The 24597-nt window shown below is 37.5% G+C and overlaps 1 protein-coding gene across 1 annotated transcript in view; it reads left to right on the forward strand.

Moving 5' to 3' along the window:
* Window positions 1–24597, forward strand: part of EYS (eyes shut homolog) — a 703292-nt gene that overhangs the window by 670697 nt on the left and 7998 nt on the right. The window contains exons 44-46 of the mRNA XM_030944777.1: window positions 3628–3802; window positions 11129–11301; window positions 21311–21472. Of these exons, the coding sequence (XP_030800637.1) occupies window positions 3628–3802; window positions 11129–11301; window positions 21311–21472 (510 nt within the window). The remainder of the gene's footprint in view (window positions 1–3627; window positions 3803–11128; window positions 11302–21310; window positions 21473–24597) is intronic.

The raw sequence follows: 24597 nt of genomic DNA on the forward strand, positions 1-24597 counted from the left end.
CCTGCAGTCCTGCTCCTAAGCAGGATGAAGCATGGCTATAGAAGTAATCTGTTGTTTGACAGCAAATATTATTAAAATGAGTAAATAGGCTAAAGAAACTATTACCACAAAGCTGAACTGTTGAAGAACCTCTTTCATGCTGAAAGAGCCATCTCTTCACATAAATTATTTTGTAAAGTAAATAAAATTGCAGGTACTGCAGTGACTTTTTAAAAATAGATGAAACCCAGAACACAGTTGAGTTCCAAACAGATACAAATATAGCCTTTCAGTCAAAGTTTAAGCTCATAATAAGCTAGAATACCTAATAAGACTGCCAAGGTTAAGACTACTTATCTTTATGTTCCTGTACCACTGATGTCACAGAAGGAAAGTGAGTTCTGAACTGGCTTTTAGTCAGTGCTGTATAATTCATACAGGTACCTCTGGGTGTTTGGGTCGCAGCTCTGAGAAGGCCTAAGTAGTCACTGTCAGGGCCATTCTTTAGACCAGCACTCACAAACAGCAAGGAAAGACAGGGCAAAAGAAAAGCATTTAAGGATAGGTAGGATTTAAGAAATCTGTAAATTCAGTACTGCATTCAGACACAAAATATTTATCAGTGTATCTATTTGTCAGTTCTCTTGCTGCACTTTTAGTACATATTGAAAATGCCTGCTTTGTGTAGTTTTTAGTCAATTTAGCACCAAGTGCTTACAAGTGGGCGAGGGATCCTAGCAAGAAGTTACAGAAAAAATTCTTTGTGCGATAAGGATATATCAGAAAAAACAAACAAAAAGTAAAGCTGAGCAGTGAAGTAATATATTTTATGGTAATCCCTCAAGTTTACTTAATCCATTGTTAGTGGCTCTTTAGTGTTTTATGAGCTCTGCTTGACTGGGGTGAAAGCTATAAAATAAATTGATGGTAAAAAGGTCAATAATATAAAGGCCTAGGTGTGGTCTAAGAAGCCACAATTCAAAAAAATGCAAAAAAAGGGTAGTATAGCATCTGTGAGTCTACAGTCTTGGTGTCTGATTTCTGTTTACTTGCATAAAACTGGTGTTCAGAATCATGCCAAGTTTAACTCACAAAGTTGGGAACTTCGAGTTCCTTTTGCAAACTTGGCTGTGTCAGGAAACCTCTCCATTATTCACAATAGTTGGCAGCCTCTCATTAAAAGGGGCCCTGAACTGGCAGAGCTAAGGAAATTCAGGTCAGAAACAAGGCACATTCATCAGCTGATCCCTCTGCAGAAGGTTGTGTAGCGCTTGCTACAACAGGCTCAAATTGCTGCTCTGACTCAATAAATAAAAGATTCAGTTTAACTTAGCTGGGCCAAAACACTCTTGTACCTATTGCATGCTTTGTTTACCAGTGCTCAAGAACTGTTCCTAACCTAGATGGCGCAGTTAAACTGTGGTTGGTACACTCAAACTAGTCATCAACACAAATGCCAGTTTATTTTCCATGATGACCTGAAAGTCCTTGGGGACTCAGTGTGCTTTCCATTGTTTACGCAGAGCTCTGTGCTGCTTTTTCTTAGCACTCCAGCGAGAGCCAGGAGAACAGAACATGCTTTATCTGCTACTGATAAAGAGATGAAACATTAGTTAGGATTTACCAAGCATAAGGTGGCCTAAAAAAACAGCCCTGTAAAAAGCAAAGAGGCAATAATACAAAGATTTCAAATAATCATCAAACTAGGTTATTTTTAAATTACTTATTAAGAGTTTATGTATTAACAGTTATGTGTCAATATAGACAGAGCTACAAAATGTGTGAAATATGGAAATAGCCTAAGAAAGCTACTTTCACTATCATGAAACTGTGGTTAAAATAGTTATCTTGCTTGTAGATATTACTTATATTTTGTTTAAAAAAATTATGTAACTATAAAAAATCACATTGTATATTCATTGGGTCTTTCAGATACAAGTCTGTTTCTTTTGTGATTTCAGTGAATCATGCAAAAACTCATGTTAAGTGATGCTTCTAAAATCAGTGTAATGATTACTTGCCATCTCCATATCATAACCTTTCCCTGATTGTAATATTAAGCAGAGAGCCTCTGATATGCACTGCTGAATTCCAACTCTTCTTCTGATTTCAGGCACTGTAGAAATTCACTACTTCTCAACTAAATTTTATAAATTACGTTTAGAAAGCTCTGGGCATTTTCAAATACATTTATGTAATACTTTCACTAATGTGGTTTAAAACCTGATTTTTAGTTTGAAATTGTATCAATATTTATGTATAGATCTGGATGACATTTCAAAAATGTTTAAGGCTACCTTTGAATGTGACTATAAATCACTTGGATGCTGGGGTACATTTTGAAAGGTCATTTAGGATTTGATAAAAAAAAATATTACATTATATAATTATACGGCATCATCTTCAGTTTTGCAGTATAGAAATAAGCACATGGAGCCATAAACACGATCCAGAAATACTGGTGACTTCAGCCTGACCCATAAGGCTGACTATCCTGTGATGCCACCAGGAAGAGCAAAGTGTCTCCAAAGGGGCAGTCCCTGGAAAACTCACAGGCTAGGCAGGAGCTGCTGGGAAGGAGCAAGTAGGAAGCACCTCTGCTTCACTTGGAAGCTTTAGCTCCTCCTTTCACTTGGAATACCAATGGATTATGACATTAAAAGAAAATCAGAGCATAGATCCAGGCGGTGGCACTCAGTCATCTTTACAAAACATCTTTACAAATAAATTATTACAATATTCCCTGACAAATATTTATGACAATTATTGTTTTCTTAAACAATTCTTTACTGTGTTTAGGGACTTAGAATAATCTTTGGATCATTTCCCAGTGGCAGTCTGCATGCAGCTGTACTATTCTGGAAAGTAATAAAAGTTTGATAATAAAATTGTGACCATACCAGGTCACTTGGCCACAGGACTGAGCAACAGGCCCGGAAGTGTTTACCTTACTAGTATATGTTAATTTTTTAAAATTATTTTCTGAGATTACGGGCCTGAAGAAGCAGTCTACCTCGACCTAAAAATGTCATGTGTGACATGATCTGCATGTAGCAAGGACTGAAGCATTCACTTGAGAAGGGAAGAATTTGAGTCATTACCTGAAGGAGTCCTTTTCAGCCTATGGAAATTCAAGTCCACATTCATAACTTGCATTATATTATTTGATGCCATTTGGATTCTATTGTATTTTATATTAAGTAGATTTCTTGCTGTCCTTCTCTTTTTTTTGGGGGGGTGTGGTGTTGGGGCTTTGGTTGGCTGTCTTTTTGGTGGTTTATATTTTTTGGGGATTTGTGACTGTTTTTATCTGATATAGAAACATTTCTGTAAGAGCATGAGTAAACTCAAATTTTGTGTAAACACAAAATTGCACCTAGTCACTGACTTTATATACTGTCTATTCCTTAAGAAAATATTTCTTTTGTTTTACCCACCATTAAATGAGGGACTTCTGATCATCCACTCATTTGCCTGAACAGAAAGCATCTGGCCTACCTTTATCTCCTGTAGATGGTATGGTTGCCCATTCACTGAAGATATTCTGGAGGAGCCCACCTCACTGAGGGTTGACACTGTCCTATCGTTTGATTTGTTTTGCCTTTTGCTATCTCTTTTAAAGTTAATCTCTTTCTTTCTACTTTCGAGGTTGCATTTTTGATGTTCAAGTTCGCACCAGCCTTAATAAAGGGTTTAAATCACCAGGAACTCCAGAAGGACACCCCAATTCTGGGCGCAGTGTTGGACAATGTAAAGATTCCCCATGCAGTTTAATAAAATGCAGAAATGGTGGCAAGTGCATAGAAAGTGGCTCTACTGTTTAGTAAGTAAATAAATATGTGTATATTTATATATATGTTTTTAGGCAAAGCATAGACTGTCCCTAGACTAATAACTGTGGTAATTTATTGTGTTCATAACAGAATGAGGAAGGAAGGAAGGAAGGAAGGAAGGAAGGAAGGAAGGAAGGAAGGAAGGAAGGAAGGAAGGAAGGAAGGAAGGAAGGAAGGAAGGAAGGAAGGAAGGAAGGAAGGAAGGAAGGAAGGAAGGAAGGAAGGAAGGAAGGAAGGAAGGAAGGAAGGAAGGAAGGAAGGAAGGAAGGAAGGAAGGAAGGAAGGAAGGAAGGAAGGAAGGAAGGAAGGAAGGAAGGAAGGAAGGAAGGAAGGAAGGAAGGAAGGAAGGAAGGAAGGAAGGAAGGAAGGAGGGAAGGAGGGAAGGAGGGAAGGAGGGAAGGAGGGAAGGAAGGAAGGAAGGAAGGAAGGAAGGAAGGAAGGAAGGAAGGAAGGAAGGAAGGAAGGAAGGAAGGAAGGAAGGAAGGAAGCTGATGAAAGTTCATTCAGTTGGACAAACACATTAATATTAAAAAAATAATGTTAGGACCATTTCTGGGGAATATTTTTAAGAAATTCCATGGGCTGGTTCTGCTCCGCTAAGTCACTGGCATCCAGACTTACTGGGAAATGCATGGGAAGAATTAGATGTGTGACCTTTTTTTAAAATTAAGTGAACAGCTGGAATAGCATAGAAAAAGTAATAAAGAGGAGAGCTTGACTGTGTTAATGTCCAAATGTGACTGATGGGGCAAAAATAGGTGATGTGTGTTTCCTGGGAATTACTATTTTCCATTAAAAAACCCTTTGTGGAATAAACCACTGACTGTCCAATATTAGAAAGTTCTGAGCCAGCTTAAATCTATAGGAGCTCCAAACATTGTTCAAAGTCTGTCAGTTCATCTCTAAGCTGCTCATCTGGCTTATCTACGGGATGAGAGGGGGTAGCCAGGAGAAGGTGACCAAAAGATGAGTCTCTGGTCTTTCATGCCTTGTCTCTCAGTGTAGATGGAGCTGAATGCCCAGGCTGTATGCACAGAGGGAGGAAGCTCATTTGCAGTTCCAAATTGCTGTTGAGTGTCAACACTTCCATTGTAATAAATTTTGTTTTCACTTTGTAACGCAGCTGTAAAACCTTTGCTGATGAGGATTTATTTTAAAAGTATCTGCCAAGATTAATTATGCTTGCTTCCACTTATGTGCTTTCACATGTGCTCATTTATTTCCACATATTTGCATACATATTTTAAAAAGGGAAAAGTGCTGATTTAAAACTTGTTGAGATACTGACTGGAAACATTGCAGACAGCAAGACAGATTTGAATGAGAAAAAAGGCTTTGCACTGTGGAGCCTCTGTATGATGCTTCTTAAAACAACAAAAACCTGTCCTTCTGTATGCTATGAAGAAAAACATTTGCATATCTGTCAAACCAAAAACAATCTACTAACTCTGTATTGGAGAGAGAATTGTATGGTAATTGGTTTTGCTGCCTGTGACACAAATCTTCACCTGTAAGAAAATTTGTACAAAAAACCTGCTTCTAAAGCTAGTAAACTGTACTCATATTTGGAAAACTGACCCCAAGATTAGCACACAGATTGCTACCCATTCCCCTTATAAGTGTATTTATATTCTCCTAAATACAGTAATGAGGGAAATGCTTTAAAAATATACTTTGTTTTCTGATTGTTGCACTGCTGCATGTCACAGCTGTTGCGCTTTGCAGGATCCTCCCAGAGCTGTTAAACCCTTGACATTTGATCTTTCTGAGGAACAAGAAAGGATAATGGTCATCTTTCCCTTTATGAGCATATTAGAGGAAATACAAAACCAAAATTGCAAGACAAAAAAAGCATAAATGTGGGTTGAAATGTCCCACTGCCATCCACCCACCTAAATCCTTGCTTCAGCAATTTACTCAGCTGTGCTAAGTCACCTTCATGTCCATAAGGTGAACCACCACCAGCAGCATCTAGAGCACATTTGGAAAGCAGGTGGCAGGCTAGAATGGCAGCTGGAGACAGGAAAACATAGTAAGCTTGGTATTATAGGCAAAGTTCTTTTTTATCATTACAGTTTGTCTTCCAGATTAGTTTAGGGATTATTCTAAAATTTCTGGGGCACTGGGGGAAGGGGGGAGGAAGGATGGAAGGAGGGTGTAATTTGGTTTTTCTGGTGGTTTGTTTGTTTGTTTGCATTTAATTTATAGTGACCTACTACTGAATTCTATTCCTGTCCCCATATCTCAGGACAGCAAGGTCTTCACACACCAGGTATATGTGCATGCATGTACCAGTAATGGCCACCTTGTCCTCTCACAGAAAAAGTGAAGCATTGCCAAAGAGACATGGATGTAGCTTACATATAATTTCTGTCAAAGTGCAGTAGCTGCCAATATTGTCTCAATATATTTTCTCAGAGGGAACTTCTTTCTATTTTCGAATCATCCATGTTCGTTTGAAGAGCAGAGTCCTTGAGGGAACTGGGTTTGTGTTCAAATATTTTCTCTGTTGAAATGAGATCTCTCCAGAGGTTTTGGTTGCTGTTTTGAGCTATTTTTATGTCTTGTTTTTACCACCCTGCCAGAAAGTGTGCAGTGCTGTTAAGCTGTAGATTCAGTTGCTATAGGGATAATGCTTTGATTTAAATAGAAACAGAAATATGCAGCATTAATCTTTACATTCTGGCCAGCAACAAAGCACAACTGCTATGTTTTAAAAAAACATAGGGAATTACTTGAATGATAAAATGAAGAATATAATTTTCAAGGGACAATAATATCCCCTATTATTTTATTTGTGATGCAAAATTATGGAAAATAGAAAATGTCATGAAACAAGATTGTCTGCTAGGTGTTATGGCTACTTCTTGTTGGTGAAGTAAGACAAAAGTGTATCTTGTGTGCTATTTGAACAGAACATCAGACAAATGAAGAGTATTCAGTCTGCTAAATGTGAGCATGCAGTGTCACTTTAGACACCCCTGGGTATATGTTTGGCCATTAGCTGTGGCTTCAGAAGAATTTGGGACTTGAACAAGTTTTCTGTCAACAGCCACTCAGTTTTCAGAAATTAAATTATACCCCATATGTGTGGGGTGGCCCACAAAAGGAGCTTCTGTAGTCTCATTATTTGGCCAGATTCAATTAAAACAAATTTGCAGTGCAAGGACAAAATCAATATGGAACACAAGGACATAACTTTCATACTCTGTAAGGAAAAAGACATTTCTCTGTTTAATAATCATGGTTTAAAACAATACAAGGTTCTGTTTTGGGGGGTGAATTTGCTATCTAAAATTTTTCATCCAACTGTCCTTATTTAATAGGAGACTTTTGCAGCATTCCATGGTTCTCTTTGTTTAAATACAGCTGATTCTCTTCCAATCTTGTTTTCTTCAGGCTCCATCCTTACCTTCCAGCCTGAAGATAGACTGTTTTTTCTTAATGCTCTGGTTTTCCACTGTGTGAATTTGAAACCACTCTTATTTAGAAATTTCCTTCCTTGCTCGGAATCTTTCCACTACAAAACAAATTCAAGAACTGTATCAAGAAATCTCCAGTGGATTGGGCAGCTTGATGGGGCTAATACATGCCAATATGGATTTCAGATGTCCTACGTTATCTGAGATACTTAAATGATGTTGAGATATGTTTAAAAAACACTTCTTCAGTTCCTCCTGAAGATGTGTTTGGAGGTCACACAAGATACCCTAGGGACTTTCAGATGTCACTAAACATCTGCCTAATCTCAGCTGGTCTCACTAATTTGATTAATTAATCTTCTGATCTCCACTGAGTATATGCCCAGCTTGGACATAGAATCCTAAATTCAGGTGTTAGAATATGCAAACCTGAACACCTCATTTTCTGCTATAAGGTTACTTGTTTGTTTTGATACCACATTTGTATAGCCTTGGGAAATTCCATATTTGTTAGCATTGAGAACGACATTTTAAATGAAATATTTTCCATATTTAATGGAAGAATGGTTTTTGTTTCATTTCAGATCTAAGTAATCATTTCAATTCTTCACAAATCCTGTAGGATCTTTAGTTATTTCACTATAAAGCTCAAGAAAGTTTGATCAGGATTTTGTGTAATAACACACAGACACACTTCTTACATATTTTATGTGTAAGATTACTTTTCATTATTTTTTTTTATTCTTGCCTGAATTTTGATAAAAAATTTTGGGTTTTGGTTCATGATCAACAGTGACATACAGTTGTCATCCTTGCTTATGTAGAAACTGTGTTATTTGTTTGAGACCTAATTTTAGCTTTGGTGAGGAACTTTGAACCTGAATAAACCATTCTATGAATACTGCATGACACTTTTAAGCATTTTACAAGAAGCAAAAAAGAAAATGCCATTAAATTAAATCATCCTTGAGCTTCCTAAATACAAATATTTCAGAACTTGAAGTGGTATTTGAATTTCCAAAATTTAAAGTGAGTTTGTTTTGCTTCCTGAACTGGCTGACTTTGTCCTGTACTTACTCTGAAATGCATTCCATTAAGATTCCTTGGCAAAACCAGGTGATTCAAGATTATACAGTTTGTTTTGACACAAAATCATTGACATTTTGACACAAAATCAAAGTTGTATTTGAAAGCCTTTCTATCCTTTCCCACCTGAAAATATGCTTTAGAAAAGAAGAAAAAAGAAAAAAGACATTTTGACAGTTCCTCTTGAGATACTGGTATCCCTAGTATAGAAAAATTAATTTAATCCATGTTCTTCAAAAAGCCTGAAAATAGGAAATGATCTTGCATTGACATTGTCTCCTAAGACACATAAACTTAGAGTGTCTCCAGGTGAGCTAAATGTGTAGGATCCTATTTGAGTCAGTGGAGAGCCAGGCCTTTCCAGTTGTCTAAACATGGCATTCCAATGGCACAGCTCCTGGGATACTTTTCTGGTCTTCATAGGAGCAAGAAAAGGAGCACTCCAGAGAAACACAAGTCTTCTGCAGCTCTTCTGCTGGCTCACACATCTCTCAGACACACCACGGATCAGAAAGCAAATATCATTTGTCTGTGTTGAGGCAACTGAATGCAGGACTTTATCATTAGGGCCATGCATGTGCTGGTTCGCAGGATGGATAGTGCTCCAGATCCCGTGACTGTTCCTGCTCAGTCACCACTGATTGATTAGTAGCTGAGCTCAAGCAGTTACTTGAGGATCCCATTGCTTATACTTGAGCATTCTGTCAGATCTCTGTCAGAAACTTGTCTCCCTGGCCAACAGCTGCCTCTCTCATATACTTCTAGGGCAACTGGAAACCAGCTGGGCACCTGATGTATCATCAAATTAACTGCCTTCATCTCAGAGTGAATCTCATCTCTTATACCTAAAGAAATACAAGAAGCATCTGGATGATGCTCTTAGTCATACAATTTACTTTTAGGTAGTTCTGCAAGGAGCAGGGAGTTGGACTAAAAGATCCCTATGAGTCCCTTCCAGCTTGAGGTATTTTGTGATTCTAAATAGGTCTTTAAATCCCTGAGAGTCAAGTCACTAGTGCAAGCTATTGGGCTCTCCTGGTCTGGAAAAACAAGCAACCAAAATCAGGAAGACATAGAGAAAACTAGCCCAGCATGGCAGGCTGCATGATGGAAAATATTTAAAACATTTCCTCTTCCTTCATCTCTGTAAAGATTAGGAAATTTTGGATCTAACTTCTCAACAGCAGTCCAGCTTGCTTAGCTGTGTTAAATGGGCTTCATTTGGTGATAGATCATTACTACTGTAGGCCACCAAACAGGTTCAGCTCTGTGCAAATAATTTTAAATTAATTTTAAAATCTGACTTCTGTTAGGTCATAAGAGACAAGAATTGAAAGAAATTTAAAGACATAAGAAGAAATAAGCCAGGGAAAGGGGAAGAAGCCTCGTGTGCAATGCCCAGGAGCAGCAGCATCAGCTCCAGCAGCCTCCCTCATGGCACAAGGAAGGGGCACTGCTGTTTGCACTCAGGGAGTTAAATCACATCCCCTTCTCAGCAGCTTTCATGCATCAAAGCATAACATTTATAGCTGAGACAGAAAGCATTCTGATGCTGACTTTGATTAATTGAGGTGCTTTTGCTTTTGCAAGGTCCTGTCCTCTTTTCCCCTTCATTCAAATGTCTGTTTATCACTCTGATGAGTTTGTTGGCTGTGCTTTGTTTACATGTTGTCTGATCTGAAGGTTTGGTGAAACAGCAGTTTCACAAGCTCCTCATTATGTTTTATGCAGAAACAGTGGGCTGATTAATGGAGGATGTGCAACTCAGTTAGTGCAAAGAAAAATTCAAGAATTTGCACAAAACAAAAAATCAAACATGGACCAATCAAAACCCAATCAAAATATGAGTTTTCATTTTTAGCCTTGAGAGAGAAAACTTCCACTGAAAAAATCCATAAACGTTTTTATTCAGGGGAATAATTTTTTAATCACAAAGTGATCCAAAATACTAGAATAAAAATAGGTCTAATATATGTAATTTTAACTCTTTAGTAAGGAGGGCATTTTAAATACCAATGCTAAGTGTATTCTGTATTTAACAATTTCTATAGAATTCATACTAATTTTAAATTTATAGGTTAGTGTGACTTTTTTGGGTTTGTTCTGCAGCCTGGATGAAAGAAAGGCATAAAGTGTAGCAGACAATAACAAGTTCAATGATTCAGTCAGTTTAGAAAGTTTACTTTTGCTATAGATTTACAATCATAGATATATGAAACCCAGATTGCCAACTCTTTCATGGCCATACCCACTATCCTCTTTTTCGTCAAGTGCTTCAACAAACCTACATCTGATATGCCAGTTATAAGAATTTAGAAAATTACCAATGACTAAGTGAAAGGCAGTTGCTGACAGAGTCAAATTTTAGTAGCTAAAATTTTAGCTGTTAGCAATTCCTTTATGCCAGTTTTATTTTTATGACTGTATTTTGCTGCTTACCTTTCCCTTTTAATGCCCACTTTAACTCCTCCTGGGTTATGAAGCCAGGGCCTTTTGGAATTATTTGTAGAGCAAAACAAACATATGAAAGCTACAAGCCTTTTTTTTTTTAATAAGATGCTAATATTGTAATGTTACTACTCAAAATAAAATATTTCCTATTATGTATATTTTTCTTTTATAATAAAATTAACATATCAAATAGTTAAATGAGGATCTTGGTTACTACCCTTTTCTTGTTAACCATTTTGAATCAGGTTATTGAATATAGGTATCCAAACTTAAAAATATCTTGATTAGATTGCTACTGACATGTTGATTTCTTTTGATGATACTGTTGCATTCTTTCCCTTCATTTACCCTCCGCAGCTGTGACTGCCTCACTGGATGGAAAGGTGCATTTTGCACAGAAACTGTGTCAGTGTGTGATCCTGAGCATGATCCTCCACATCTGTGTCAGCAAGGCAGTACCTGTGTGCCACTGCCTAGTGGCTACACGTGTCACTGTCCTCTTGGAACAACTGGTACCTACTGTGAACAAGGTATGTCAAATGCACAGTACATTGTACACACAGTTATGTGATGTAAAACCACAGCATTTTGCAATATATCAGTTAAATGTGACATAGAGACACAAAATACAAAATAGATTTAAGAAAGTGATGTTCCTTTCTGTTGGAAAAAGTATTTTAAAGCAATGAATTGTTAGATATTGTTTCCTTACTTTGCTTATTTAAATGCCATTTTTTCCTCCAATTTTTTCAAATCAATCAACCAAATTCACAAGCATGATTTGTCAGGCACCAGGGGGACAGGAAGCATTGCAGAGCAATGTTATAGTGCTTAGTTCAATTCCCAAGCTCATCGTAATGAAGTATGATGGGAAATACACTTGAGATCACAGTAGAGGGAAGCATCTGGGACCTTATCCAATTTCTACTGATCCTAATGGAGAGGTTCTTGTTGACTTCACAGTCTGTTGGGTAGGGATGCACTGATAATGATGACAAGAGACGCAAACATCACTGTAAAAATCCACAAGCGATTATTCTCCCTGGCTTTTTTTCAACACGCCACCCTCAAAATATGTCCTCAGTTTGCAGGGTTTGCATTTCTGACCCTCGTGTAAAGGAATCCTTTATCTGTTTTCTTCTCTGAGAGATTGTGCAAATATTCAACAATGGGGACACACAGGTGTTGCAAGCTCAGGGACTTTTCCTGAAAGTGCCCAAAGTGACTCTGTGTGTAAGGAAGTACAGTCCACACCCTCTATTCCACAGCTCTTAGATTCATGTTAATTTTGTACAAGCTTATGTTTTCCTGTTGAGACGCTTTCTGTAAAACTTGTGGAGAACTCCAGTTACTGTTACATAGCTGCCTTTCCAAACTGCCTGTCAAGGTCCAGCCCTCTTGTTGTGTGAGTTTGAAGTACAAAACTGACAAGCTGAACTGCATTTGACCTGATTTGCAGTCCTCCTCACCCTGTAGATGGATAGTTCTTAAATCCCATTACACGTGGAATTGGTAGGCTCAAATGAAAAAGAATATAGCTTCTGGAAAGTTACTGTTGAATTCCTTACTCCACGTAAGAACATACTTGCTTTATTGCCTCTGCTGTACCAGCTGTTCAAGGCTCTTTATATGAACTTTTCAATTTTGAATTCTCATTTCAAGTGAGGTTTTCAAAAGTAACGCCATCTGGATTCAGGACACTGATCATCAGGATATGTGCTATACACAAAGCAGGTAATTAATCAGGTAAACAGTCCTGTGTTCTGGTTCCAGAATACATTTGGGTCTTCTTATGATGGCCACATTACCAGTACAGAACTTATATTGGAGCAAGAGAAAATTGTATTTCTTACAGATTGTCTTTCTTGCAGTAATTCTCCACCTGATAAACACATTAGAGTGTTCCTCTCTGTTTTATTTAAAAGCTTTCCTTTTATGAATAGGTGCTGTGGATCCTGACCAAACTCTGTGCCCTGTATTTCACCTTACTCTGTGGCAGAATAATGAATTATCATGAGATTTTTCAAAGAGCAGTTTGCACTTTTAGTGGATGGCAAATTGCTAAAAAACAGCTGCCTATCAAGATTGAATATCTCATCTCTGGATTAATGGTGGTTATTGGAGCCAAAAGAAAAAGAGACAGAGAGCAATGAACAGCTCAAGGGACTGGGAGAAACAAAGGGTAATTAAAGGATGAAGACTAATGAATGTACCAGAAGGAAGGAAAAAAGTGTGAGAAGAAGACAAAAGAGATTTATGAGGCAAGAAAAGCATAGAGTAGAATTACAAAGGGTAAGAACAAACAGGGGTTTACCAGATAATAGCAACTGGTAAAGACAGCACAACAGTATGGATTGCACAGGAACAGGTCAGGTAAAGCAAGAAAATGGGGCAATAGGGGTAGAACCACAATAATAAACAAGAGCACTCTGAACACAACTATTAAGGGTACTCAGGCTAAATCATCAATAAATAAGCATTAACTTGTTTGGCAAACCCTAAAAATGTTTGAGGTTCTTTATTAACTATGTACATGAGAGAGGAGAGATGAAAGCATATGAGCATCAGATGAGGATGATGACCTCCTTCACTGTGATGGTCCTACGTAGAGCGTCAACTCAAGCCACCAAGGATGCAATGGCTGTCAGCACAGAGATAGGGTACATTATGGTTAAGCTTTAGATGTCAGAGCTCCACTAGCAAGTGTTCAGTGGTTGGAAAACTAAGTTAGAACAAGACTAAGCACAGGGAGAGAAAGTTCTGTTAAAGAACACAGTTTTCATGGCACTTACGGCCCAAGAGTCACAGGACTCACTTGAATATCTCACAGTGACCATTGCCAATAAGTAAATTGAGCAATACTCTCAGGGGGTTGCAGAAAGATCTGTATTATTTCATGTGTTTTAGAGGAAATAGAAGAAATAAACCCACTTGACAAAGAGAAGGTAGCAGTTTCAATTACTCTTAATTTCCTATTGGCTGTGCACAACAAATTCACATTCAGGAAGTAGTGCAGTGATATTTTGTAATCTGAAATGCTGAGAGAAAATGTTTCACTGTATATTTCAACCTGACAAAGCAAGTACCGGGACTTGCTTTTCTCAGAGAAAGATCAAGAGGTTCAGCAGGTAGACAGCACCCTGGTGACTGACAGGTAGGAAGATGACTGTGAAATTTAAGACCAGTTTTGGGAAGGTAAGCATCCATAATGAGCACTAGGAAAGAAGGACAGGGCTGTAAACTAGATCAGAATGGGCCCAAGAAATAAAGCCTTGTCATACAAGGCAGACTAATACATTTGTTCAACAACTTAAAGCTCCACTTCTTGGGTGGAGCACTGTGTTTTCCAAACCCATTAACACTCATAAAACAAGAGTGTTAGGTTTAAAAAGGTAACACTGATGTAAACAAACAAAAATGTTATTAATTTATACCTCCAGAAACAAAAGTGATTTTAATGAAATGGGAAGGAAATAGAAGATTTATGGAGGAGTCTATTTTGCTTGGTGTTAACATTGCCATTTGGACTCAAACCACTTCCAAGACTCTTTGTGGCACATGAAGCAGCGAATCATGTTCCACTGGTTTGAAAAGGTCACAGCTGTGACAGCAACACAGCAGAGCCAGTCCAGCTCCTGAGGTGCATAAATGGCATCCAAACATTGCCATGTTCTGGCCCAGCATTAATTCTTAGTTAGCACTCCCATAACCACAAGGATTGGAAATATGGGGAAGTAGTTTTTCTAGGGTTTTTTTAAAAGTTGTTATGTTTTCCATGGCACCAAAACATGATGTTAATAAAATCTTTGGGTCATTTGACTTAAAGTTTGCAACTAAAGCACCAGACAATTATAACTTTTCTTCTGATTAAGAAGATTCAGCCTGCAGCAGCATAATAATTTAGTTATTTCAAGAACACACAATATTCAAAACTAACAAATTTCCAGTAATTTGTCTGGGGAGTGTCCTGCATGGCTTTGCAGGCCAAATTCCAGCTTATTCCGTTTGTGCCAATGAATACCTTTGTAATTAGATCTCTCAAAGGGCTTCTGAAGAGGGAGAAGTCTCTAATAACCTTTTTTTTCAGTTCCCCTGCAAATGTATAGTAGACCTGTTGGTTTCACTGTGATTATTACTGTGAGAAACAGTGGCCAAGATCAAATGTCAAGGATGATTCTTCCTGAGAAAGAAGAAACAGTGTAAAACCCTTTTACAGCAGGTAGCTTAATTATACAGCACATTGTTACATATGTGAACACAATATCTTTTTTCACAAATAGTAATTATTAAGATATGCGAACATTAAAATTACAGGCATTATCCTTAATTACAGTCTGCATTTATATTTTAATCTCTGCTAAATTCTATTTTAGCAGCTTATTCCTCTCATAAGAACTGTGTGCCTGTGTGAGGCCAATAATCCTGTCTCCAGCAGTGGCCAGCAATGGAGGTTTAGAGAAAAAATTGACACAGCAACTACATGCAATATCTCCCTGAAGCACTCTTTTAGAATCTAAACATTTATTGCTTACCTTTTATTTCTTGCCATTTATCTTAATGGATTAAATCAAGTCTTTAATCTTGTCATAAGCAGCATCACCAAAGGCTATGAAAAACTTGAACAAAAATAAATTTTAAGTCAATAAAGTTCCTCTGACATTCCATTACACATTGAGATATATTTACATATAAGATAGAGTTTCTATAGGTCCTGAGTATATTTCCCAGATAATTTTGTAGAGGAATGAAGAAGACCTCCATTTTCAGGTTAGTTAATTGTGAGATAACAGAGACTGATAACGTTCTTACTTAAGGGGACAGCAATGTAATATTTGAAAGATTCTATAGATGGCACTGTTGGAGTACACTTGCCAGTGGTGAAAATAAACAGGGTTTTCATCACAGTATTTCTATGAATTTTAAATTATTCAGCAGTTTTCTTTGGCAGGAATAGTTTGTGCCACATACGTTCATGAAATCTATTGTGATAATTTTTCTTGACTTCAAGGCATGATAACAGAATGCTACTGCCTTTTTCACAAAGAAACAAGTTAATAAACAGACTTCTTCAACTGTATATTAGTCTCTGAATTCCATAGCTGCTAATATTGCCTGCCAATGTACAACTCTTGAAGAACTGAAACAAAATGTAAAGAGTTTTCATTGTTCCGTCCTTGGTTTAAAGAGATACTTGTCAAGCAATAAAGCCATTTCCTTGATGAACAAAGGGCGAGCAACTTCCTTGGGCCATGTTTATTCAGCTCAAGTCAATTTCCTACATATTATTTTGATGTCAAATTCCATTGTTCTGATATAAAAGTACAGCAAATTTTTGAAAATACCTGATAAACTAACAGAACAAAAACTCTTTACTTTTTAAATAATTTTTACTATAAGTATTTTTTTTTACTTTTGACACAATATAGAATGTTACTTGACTTATTTTGACTACTGTTGTAAGATAAATTAATTCACAGTAAGGTTTAGCTCAACTTGTACATGACAAGATGCCTTATATACAGAGTCATGTACACTTATGTTGGGTTTACCTGACAATGCAGTTGGACTTGCACAGTCTGTTTCATAGTTACCATTAGGACATTTTTGTTTCAATGTTTAACCACAAGGACAATTTGTTATTGAGTCACAGTGACTATTGTCACTATTGTCACTACTGTCTTTTAGTCATTTAAGCAATGCCAATCCCATCAAGCTTTGTTTCCAGTGACATCTTTTGAAAATTTGTGGCAACATGAGAAAATGTTCAAGTGGTAGCCACAACATTCATGTCACATAAGGATAAAACATGTTGTCTAAATTTTACCTGAAAAGCCATCTAAGTTTTCGGGTTTATCATTAACAGTCCAGTAAACTTAATATTCATGTCAGGCACAAGGGAAAATGCATTTGTAACATTTATCTGTATAATTTAAAATGCCTAGTAGAATAAAATGAGTTAGCTACTCAAATACATCATATATAAAGCCAAGTGGAAGTCACGTATGATAAAATTAAGGAGATGATAATACCCTCCACACCAAGTCAGCCATGTCATCATGGGATGTGGTGTTCCAATAAAAATTCAATCATCTACTTACCATTCCCTCCACTTACCCAACTGAGAAAGAACAAGATCCAGCCAGCTAACTAGCACTTAGCAGGATGACTCTGAAATTACTTAGACTTCCCCTATGAGCATGAATAATATGCTGGAAATGTGCTTGCCACCTTACTTCGTGAAAGTGTTCAGAGGTAGATAGGTAGGTAGGTAGGTCGGTAATGGTGGGAACTAATTTTAAAGCAAAGCACCTAGACTTAAGTGTCTAAATGTGAGTTCAATATATAAGTTCCTATTATGAGTTTAAAGCTATGAGAGTGTTTCTCAGCCCACAGGGATGGGGCTGGTGTCGGGTCTCAAAGGCAGCTTTGTTGAGGAGCACCAGCAGGAGTTTCCTGTTGCATTGCTTCAGGAGCAGCTTAAAATACCCCATGATCCTGTGCTGAATTACACTGTAGCAGCATCAAGATCCACTTCATCTGGACCCTGACTCACAGACTGATTTGCAAACTGGACCTTAACACCTGCCTCATCACTGTGGAACTGATGTTTCACTTGCCCTAGCTCAGCTATCAGGTGTGGGGAGGCTTGATCAGGCTTTACCAAGTGAGAAAACAAGGCAGACATGGCTTTTTCTATATCTTTTGTTATTAGGTCCTCACTCCTTTGAGCAGTGACTCACATTTCCTTTCCCCTTCTTGTTGGAAGCTGGAACAGATTGCCCAGAGAGGCTGCAGGGTCTCTGTCACTGGAGATATTCAAGAACTGTCTGGACACAAACCCTGTGCCACGGGCTCTGGGATGACCCTGCTTGAGCAGGGAGGCTGGACCAGGTGACCCACTGTGGTCCCTTCCAATCATGCTGTGATTCTGTGTAGCATTATCAGATACTAGTGTTCAGATTAGAAAACAGAGCCATTAATCAGATACAGAGGTATTTGTGGAAATGCCTGTAGTAGTTACAATGCATCCCACGGTGCTAAGCATTCTGGTGAGTAATGCAATAGTTACACAGCAAAGTTCCTACAATTTAGCTTATAGGATCAGCAAAGGCATCCATTTACTTCATTTGTTTTAGCAAGGAGTTTCTCAGGAGTAAGCATATGTAACACAGGTGTTGTCTCGTGCAAGTTTAGCTGAGCTTCTTATTTTCTTATTTTAGGTGAAAAACAAAGTTTGCTGCCAAGAAAACATCATTAGAGTACCTCAGCCTCTGATGTGTTAGTTTTGTATATGCCTGCCATAAAAGAAAATTGAAAAGCTTAAATTGTCATATTCTTCATGTTAAAAGTTTTTCTGTTTATAGAAGCAATTTTGCAAAAATGAAATTTCATCCTGCTTACCTCTGTGCACTGTGGTAGAGTCAATGCATTTGGGTTTGGGATACGTGTGCATGTATGGGTTCTATGCGCCTGTCAAGCCAGATTTTTTCCATGCATATAATCAGTACCTGCAGGATCTACAGGCCATTTACAAGAAAATTATAAGTCATTCTAGTACTTCCTATAGTTACTCCTGCTGCATTGTGGCAAAATATGTTACTTTCTGACACTTGTAAGATACATTTATTGGGAATAAGCATACTTTTTATAGATAATGAAAATAAAATATTTGCATCTTAGAAGTTCCAGAATGAAGTATATTAAATAAAGTATTGTATTTGATATCTATAAATCAGGATAATACCTCCCTTACTAAAGAATTCTGACATCTGTTGCTGAAGCTGTGGGTCTTATTTTTTAATACTCTATCTGAAATATGAAATCATGGACTTAATTCTTTCTCTGAGTGATACTATAAAATCATCTTTTATCCTTGTTCTCTTTCTCTGCTTCAAGGCTTTTTATCATAGCAATCTTCCTTTCATATCCCTCCCAATGACAAGCAATGTAGCATTTCAATCCTGCTGATTTTGCTCTCACACTAGTCATTGTGCAGGCTTCCTCCATAAGCAGCAAAGAATTAACTGCATTGATAAAGTGACACTGAATCTGCCATAGAGACTTTCAGATACCTCATTACACACTTTGCCCAAGGCGACCTTTCAAGCAGCAGCACATTTTCACATAAGATTGACCACTGTGGCACAGTTCCTCCACATGTAAGTCTCACTGTGCAAAAATCTGCTAAGAGGAGACTGACTTACAAATTATGCATAAAGGAAAAATGTCTGTATACAAAATGAATTATTATTTCTAATTGTTTTTTAAGTATGAAGACATCAGTATAAGGATTTTAACTAATGGAGAGCCTTATCTTACCTCCTGAAAAAAAATATCCATGTGGAATAAAAAGTATTACTCTGTCTTTTGTACCTGATACTGTTAATAAGTTTTAGTGATGTAAAGTACAGCACCAAATCTGTTTAGCAAGCTTTATTACTATTTATCATCCAGGGTAATTGTTATTCTAAATACTTCTGTTTCTGTGAACTCCATAGTATAGACGCCAGGAACTTCATGCTTTAGAAATTATGTAATATATTACTACACTGCCTAGCCTTGATAGCATGCATAACAGCTATTGTAATACTTAGGATGGGAGTGATTTGAGAATATATATATATAGATTGAACAACGAACCATCAAAAGCCTGATTCAGATCATTCAAGCATTTAATAAAGCTGTTATAACTGATATTCCAGCAATTAAAACTTACTTTTAGACTTACTGAGATTTTGTGCCATCAAATCTGTGTACCTCCCTCAGAAATATTATCTGTAATCTACAAGGGGGAGTTAATAAAAAGGTCAGCTGTGCAGTTACTGCCCATTCAAGAGGCATCCTCTGGTCAGGTTATGCTGATAACAGGTGAGAGATCTGGATCCTCTCCAGTGATGCATCTGCCTGCTGGACACTGTCCACCAGGGACACCTTGAACCCTATTCTGAGGGAGGTGGTGTGACAAATAGACAAATGACAAGAGCTTGCAGCCTGCTGGCTGTATTCCAGCCTAATAACTGAGGCACATCTGTGATAGGCAGTGCAAGGTGCAGCTGGGTGGTGAGTGGGCTCACCAGCAGATGCTGGGCAGAAAACTTGAGTGTGGAAAGATAGCAAGAGGTATCTCAGAATGCACTTCAAGGACATCCTGAAGGTATATGTGACTGAGAACAAGTTACCATAAAACAATGAAATTGGGAGCACCAAAATGAGGAAAGATGTTGGTCTCTCAGAAGGGAAACAGCACAGCTTCAGCTGGGAAATGCAGAAGTGAGAAGGGAACTCTTACAACTCAGGCATTTAACACTGCTGTTTAACTAAACAGTCAAAACAGTTTTACACACACAGGTCTAAATACGCACATCTAAGTAGCTTGATTTATTCCAGTGAACCCCCAAATACAGTAAACTGACAACTACCTTATCTACATGAAACTACTACTAATGTGATTATGAATTAGCTAATAACTAACATTATTAGAGAGATTATTTACAAGAGCTTGTAGTTACAGGACAAGGGGTAATGGCTTCAAGCTGAAAGAGAGTAGGTTGAAATTAGGTATTAAGATAAAAAAATCTTTGAGACTGGCGAGGCACTGGAACAGGCTGCCCAGAGAAGTTGTGGATGCCCCATCTCTGAAAGTGCTCAAGACCAGGTTGGATGGAATCCTGAGCAAGCTGACCTAGTGGAAGATGTCCCTGGCCATAGCAGGGGAATCAGATCAAGATGATCTTTAAGGTCCCTTCCAAGCCAACCCATTCTGAGAGTCTTTGATTCTATGATAATTATATCTCAAATATGCAATGTTACAGTGGGAAAAACTGGAAATTTTTTCAAGTCACATAAAGATTATAGAAAAGTATAACAATTTATCAGTTGGATGAAGGCAACTGATCCAGGCTGATTTTGTAGTGGTATATGAACAACCAGCACTGAGGGAAGAGGTAAGACAGAATGATAAGTTGTGTATAGCTCAAAAGTGTACATTGTATTCTAACTGTAATTGTGTGAGTGCTCTTTTTCACTATAAGATAGGATGATTTGAATTATCAAACATCTCAGTATAATTATCCTAAAACCAAATTTCAGCAACAATTAATGAATACTTCCCACTTAAAAGGTACATTCTTATGACACACAAAGCAGCTCATTACAAATCCTCCACTAGGGTTTTCATCTGTATGGTGAGAAAATAAATGTTTATTTTGACTCCTGCAACAGTATTTTGCATTTCAATTTTTAAACAATGTGAAATTTACACTTATACTTATTTGAAAATGAATGCTAACAAGATCACATTTATTTTGCATTAGAACTGCAGTCTTGATTGTTGAGGAAAATAAGGAACCCAGAAGACAATGGCATTGATTTGCTATTATCTAAGTTTTATTTTGTATCTAGGTTATTTTTATTCTGTGAAAAGGGAAGAATGGGAAGTATTATGTATAGCATTTAAAAACCATACAAAAAAACTGGTTCCATAATAATGCAGTCCTCTCAAAATATCATTCAGAAGACATTTCCTCTTGCATTTTTCAGATATTTCCATTAGTGATGCATCCTTCAGAAATAATGAATCATCATGGTTGTCATTTGCACCCTTTTATATCCGGCATAAGACCCATATTAAACTGCAGTTCCAGCCTCTCTCTCCAGATGGTATCCTGTTCTACACTGCACAGCATTTGGGTGCTCAGTCAGGTAAGGGGATTCCAGCTTGCTGCTATCACACAGCCAGGTACTTTTGCGTAAGAGAAAGGGAGCACATTGGGGCGATTCAGGCATTCAGTCTCTGTAACCCATTGCCCATGGTGGCTGGGTTTTATCACAGAATCGTAGAATGTTAGGGGATTGGAAAGGACCGTAAACATGATCTAGTCCCAAGTCTCCTGCCATGGGCAAGGACACTTTCCACTAGACCAGGTTGCTCAAGACCTTGTCCAACCTGGCCTTGAACACTGCCAGGCATGGGGCATTAACAAGGCCCTGGGCAACCTGTTCCAGTGTCCAACCACCCCCACAGTAAAATATGTCTTCCTAATACCTAACCTAAATTTTCTCTCTTTCAAATTTTCATTACTCATTATGCTGTAGTTCCTGACAAAGTCCCTTTCTGGCTTCCTTGATTCCCTCCAGATACTGGCAGGTTGCTGTGAGGTCCCCACACAGCCTCTCTTCTCCAGGCTGAGCATCCCCAGCTTTCTCAGCCTGTCTTTGTGGGAGAGTTTCTCCAGTCCTCTTATTAATATTATGGCCTTCCCCTGGACTAGCTCAAGTAATTCCATGTCCTTCTTGTGCTGGGGACAGAACTGTATGCAGAACTGTATTGTGCAGTTGATTTGAACTGTAAATAATTAAGTTCATAAGAAAAAAACATGCAAAACCAAAGTTTAAGATAGTCCAAAGCCAGAAAGTACCTAGGGAACTTATTTAATGGTTCAGGAAAGCTTTCCCCCTGAAAGTGACCTCAGCCAGCTTTTTAGAAGCTGCACTAAGATTCTCACTTTGGGGAGCTGGACCAGTGTTTTAAATGACCAAAACCAAAGCAATATGAAAACTCATCAAACAAGTTAAGTGAAAGTGAACAGAGCAAATGAGGCTTCTCAGAAGTGTAGCTTTTTATTATATAATGTTGAAAAGTGTGCTGGTGCAGCACATAAAACATGCAAGTTCTGCATTTCCCAGATATGCAGAGTGACAAATAAATCTAAATAAAATATTTATAGAAGTATTTTAATTCTTACTAAGTTAACATTCCTAAAACTTCATGTCAAGAAAACATACTTTGATAATGTAAGTACATTCTAAAATTTAGTCTTTAAGGTGTACATTTTTTGTAATTACTTTATTAACATACTCAATTGCATTTAAATGTTGATTGCAAGTTTTTAAACAGAAGCATTATGTCATCCATAACATCATCTTAGAGCAGATTTTTTCTGTTGTATTGAGAAGTAGTTTATGCAAAAATGATGTTTTATATGACAAAACAAGTTAATTATTGATCATATGTTTTTACATTCCTTTGTTCAAAGTCTAAAGCTCTAAGGTACTTCAATGAACATCCACAAATATAAACACACATATGCCCAATGTACCAGCACCTTACTGTGTACACAGATGCTTCAACAGGTTGATAATGCATCATACACTGCTGACACCTCCTGTTTGCCTTATTCTAATTGCAACCACATACAGAGAAGCTTCAAAGAAAAATATATGGAGCATCTGTAATAAAAATACATGTATTACCAAAGAGTTCTGTATTCCATAATGAATCTTTTATAGTTCTATCACTTACAGGCCAAATTCTGAGATTCTTGGTGAATTGTTCTCTCCTGTATAAATTAAAGCATTATGTGGGCCATGAAAAATAGGAGAAGAAAAGGATCTCTCTCAGAAGGAATAGTCAGAGGTCATGGAAGCAGCTAGCATCTAATGAAATTAAATACCTTTTTGGAAGCATCAAAGAGAGTGCTAAGTATGTTTAACTTGGGCCAGGAGTGGTGTAGCCTGAGCATGCCCTCATTCTCTTGCCATTCCTGAGTGTTTAGTTTGCACAGGAAAGAATATTTCTTTCAATCACTTTCTAGAATCATAGCAATTCAATTTCAAAATAAAATTCCTAGAATTCCTCTTATACAGAGGGATTTATTTACAAATTTCTTATTTCTACTGTCCTCTCGTTTTGAAAGACTCAGGAAAAGCTAATCACCTGGCTTTTTATTTTTGCCTTCATATAATCCTGTCAAATCCAGGCCAGAATTAGATTGAAAGACCTAGAAGTATTCTTAGCTGCCAGCAGAGGAGATACAGCTTTCTGTTGAAGATTAGTTTAGAAAGCATTCAAATAAAGTTTCTTCTTCTAGACAGTTATGTAAGAGTTAAAAAATTAATCACTGAAATCACAGGATTTTATTTCTAAAATTCCTTTTTAATAGGAAATAATTCAAATTTTTTTTCCCTCACTAGGCAATGCTTTTTTTTTTTTATTTAAGAAATGAGCTAACTATACAGCTAATTTGATACGGAGTAGCACAGTTATGTATCAGCTTGGTTTGTCACCCACATAAACACTACACTGGGACTTTTCCTTCAGGGACATGTACCACCGAATAATCCTCCCATCATTAAAAATAAAATCACATCTTTAGTAGGTGAAGAAAAAAACAAGAGATGTCTGTTGAAACATTTTCCTCCAGCTTTCTTCTTTCCAAAGAACATGAGAGAACTTTCTGGAAAGAGCAAGTCTCCTTACTTTGACGTTGATCTGCTGGTCCCAGCTTCTATTCCTCTAAAAATATCACTAAGGCAGTACACAGATTTAAACACCTCACAAACTGGCACAAAATGGAAAACATCCTGTGAATCTGTTAGCCTAATTTCCTATAATTGCCAGTCATCCATTTTGTTGCTTTGTCAGCTATTTCTGAATGTGCATCCTGACTTTAAGTATGGGACTATGGATTTCTGCAGGCCCTAAGAAAATAATTTCCAAATTCTGACAAAATTTATGCAGCTGGCAATATTAATAACAAGTTAGGGATAAAACCCAACCCAACAAGTGAGTTGACTTCAGAAACTTGAAGATAGGAAACTTGAAGACAAGAGAACTTTTTTCCTCCCTTTTGAATACTTGCTCTATGCACTGCATCTGGGCAAGGTCTCTGCAAACACTACGGAACTCGTGTGGAGTCCAGCACACTGTTTGTAGAAGGCCAGCTCACTTCACATTTTCTCAAGGGCGGTGTATTCTATTTTTACCAATGAAAGCATGAACTCCTAATGATTAAACAGCCTTTAATTCAGACAGGGCTTGCTGGATG

Source organism: Camarhynchus parvulus, chromosome 3, assembly GCF_901933205.1.
Source record: "Camarhynchus parvulus chromosome 3, STF_HiC, whole genome shotgun sequence".
Lineage (NCBI taxonomy): Eukaryota > Metazoa > Chordata > Aves > Passeriformes > Thraupidae > Camarhynchus > Camarhynchus parvulus.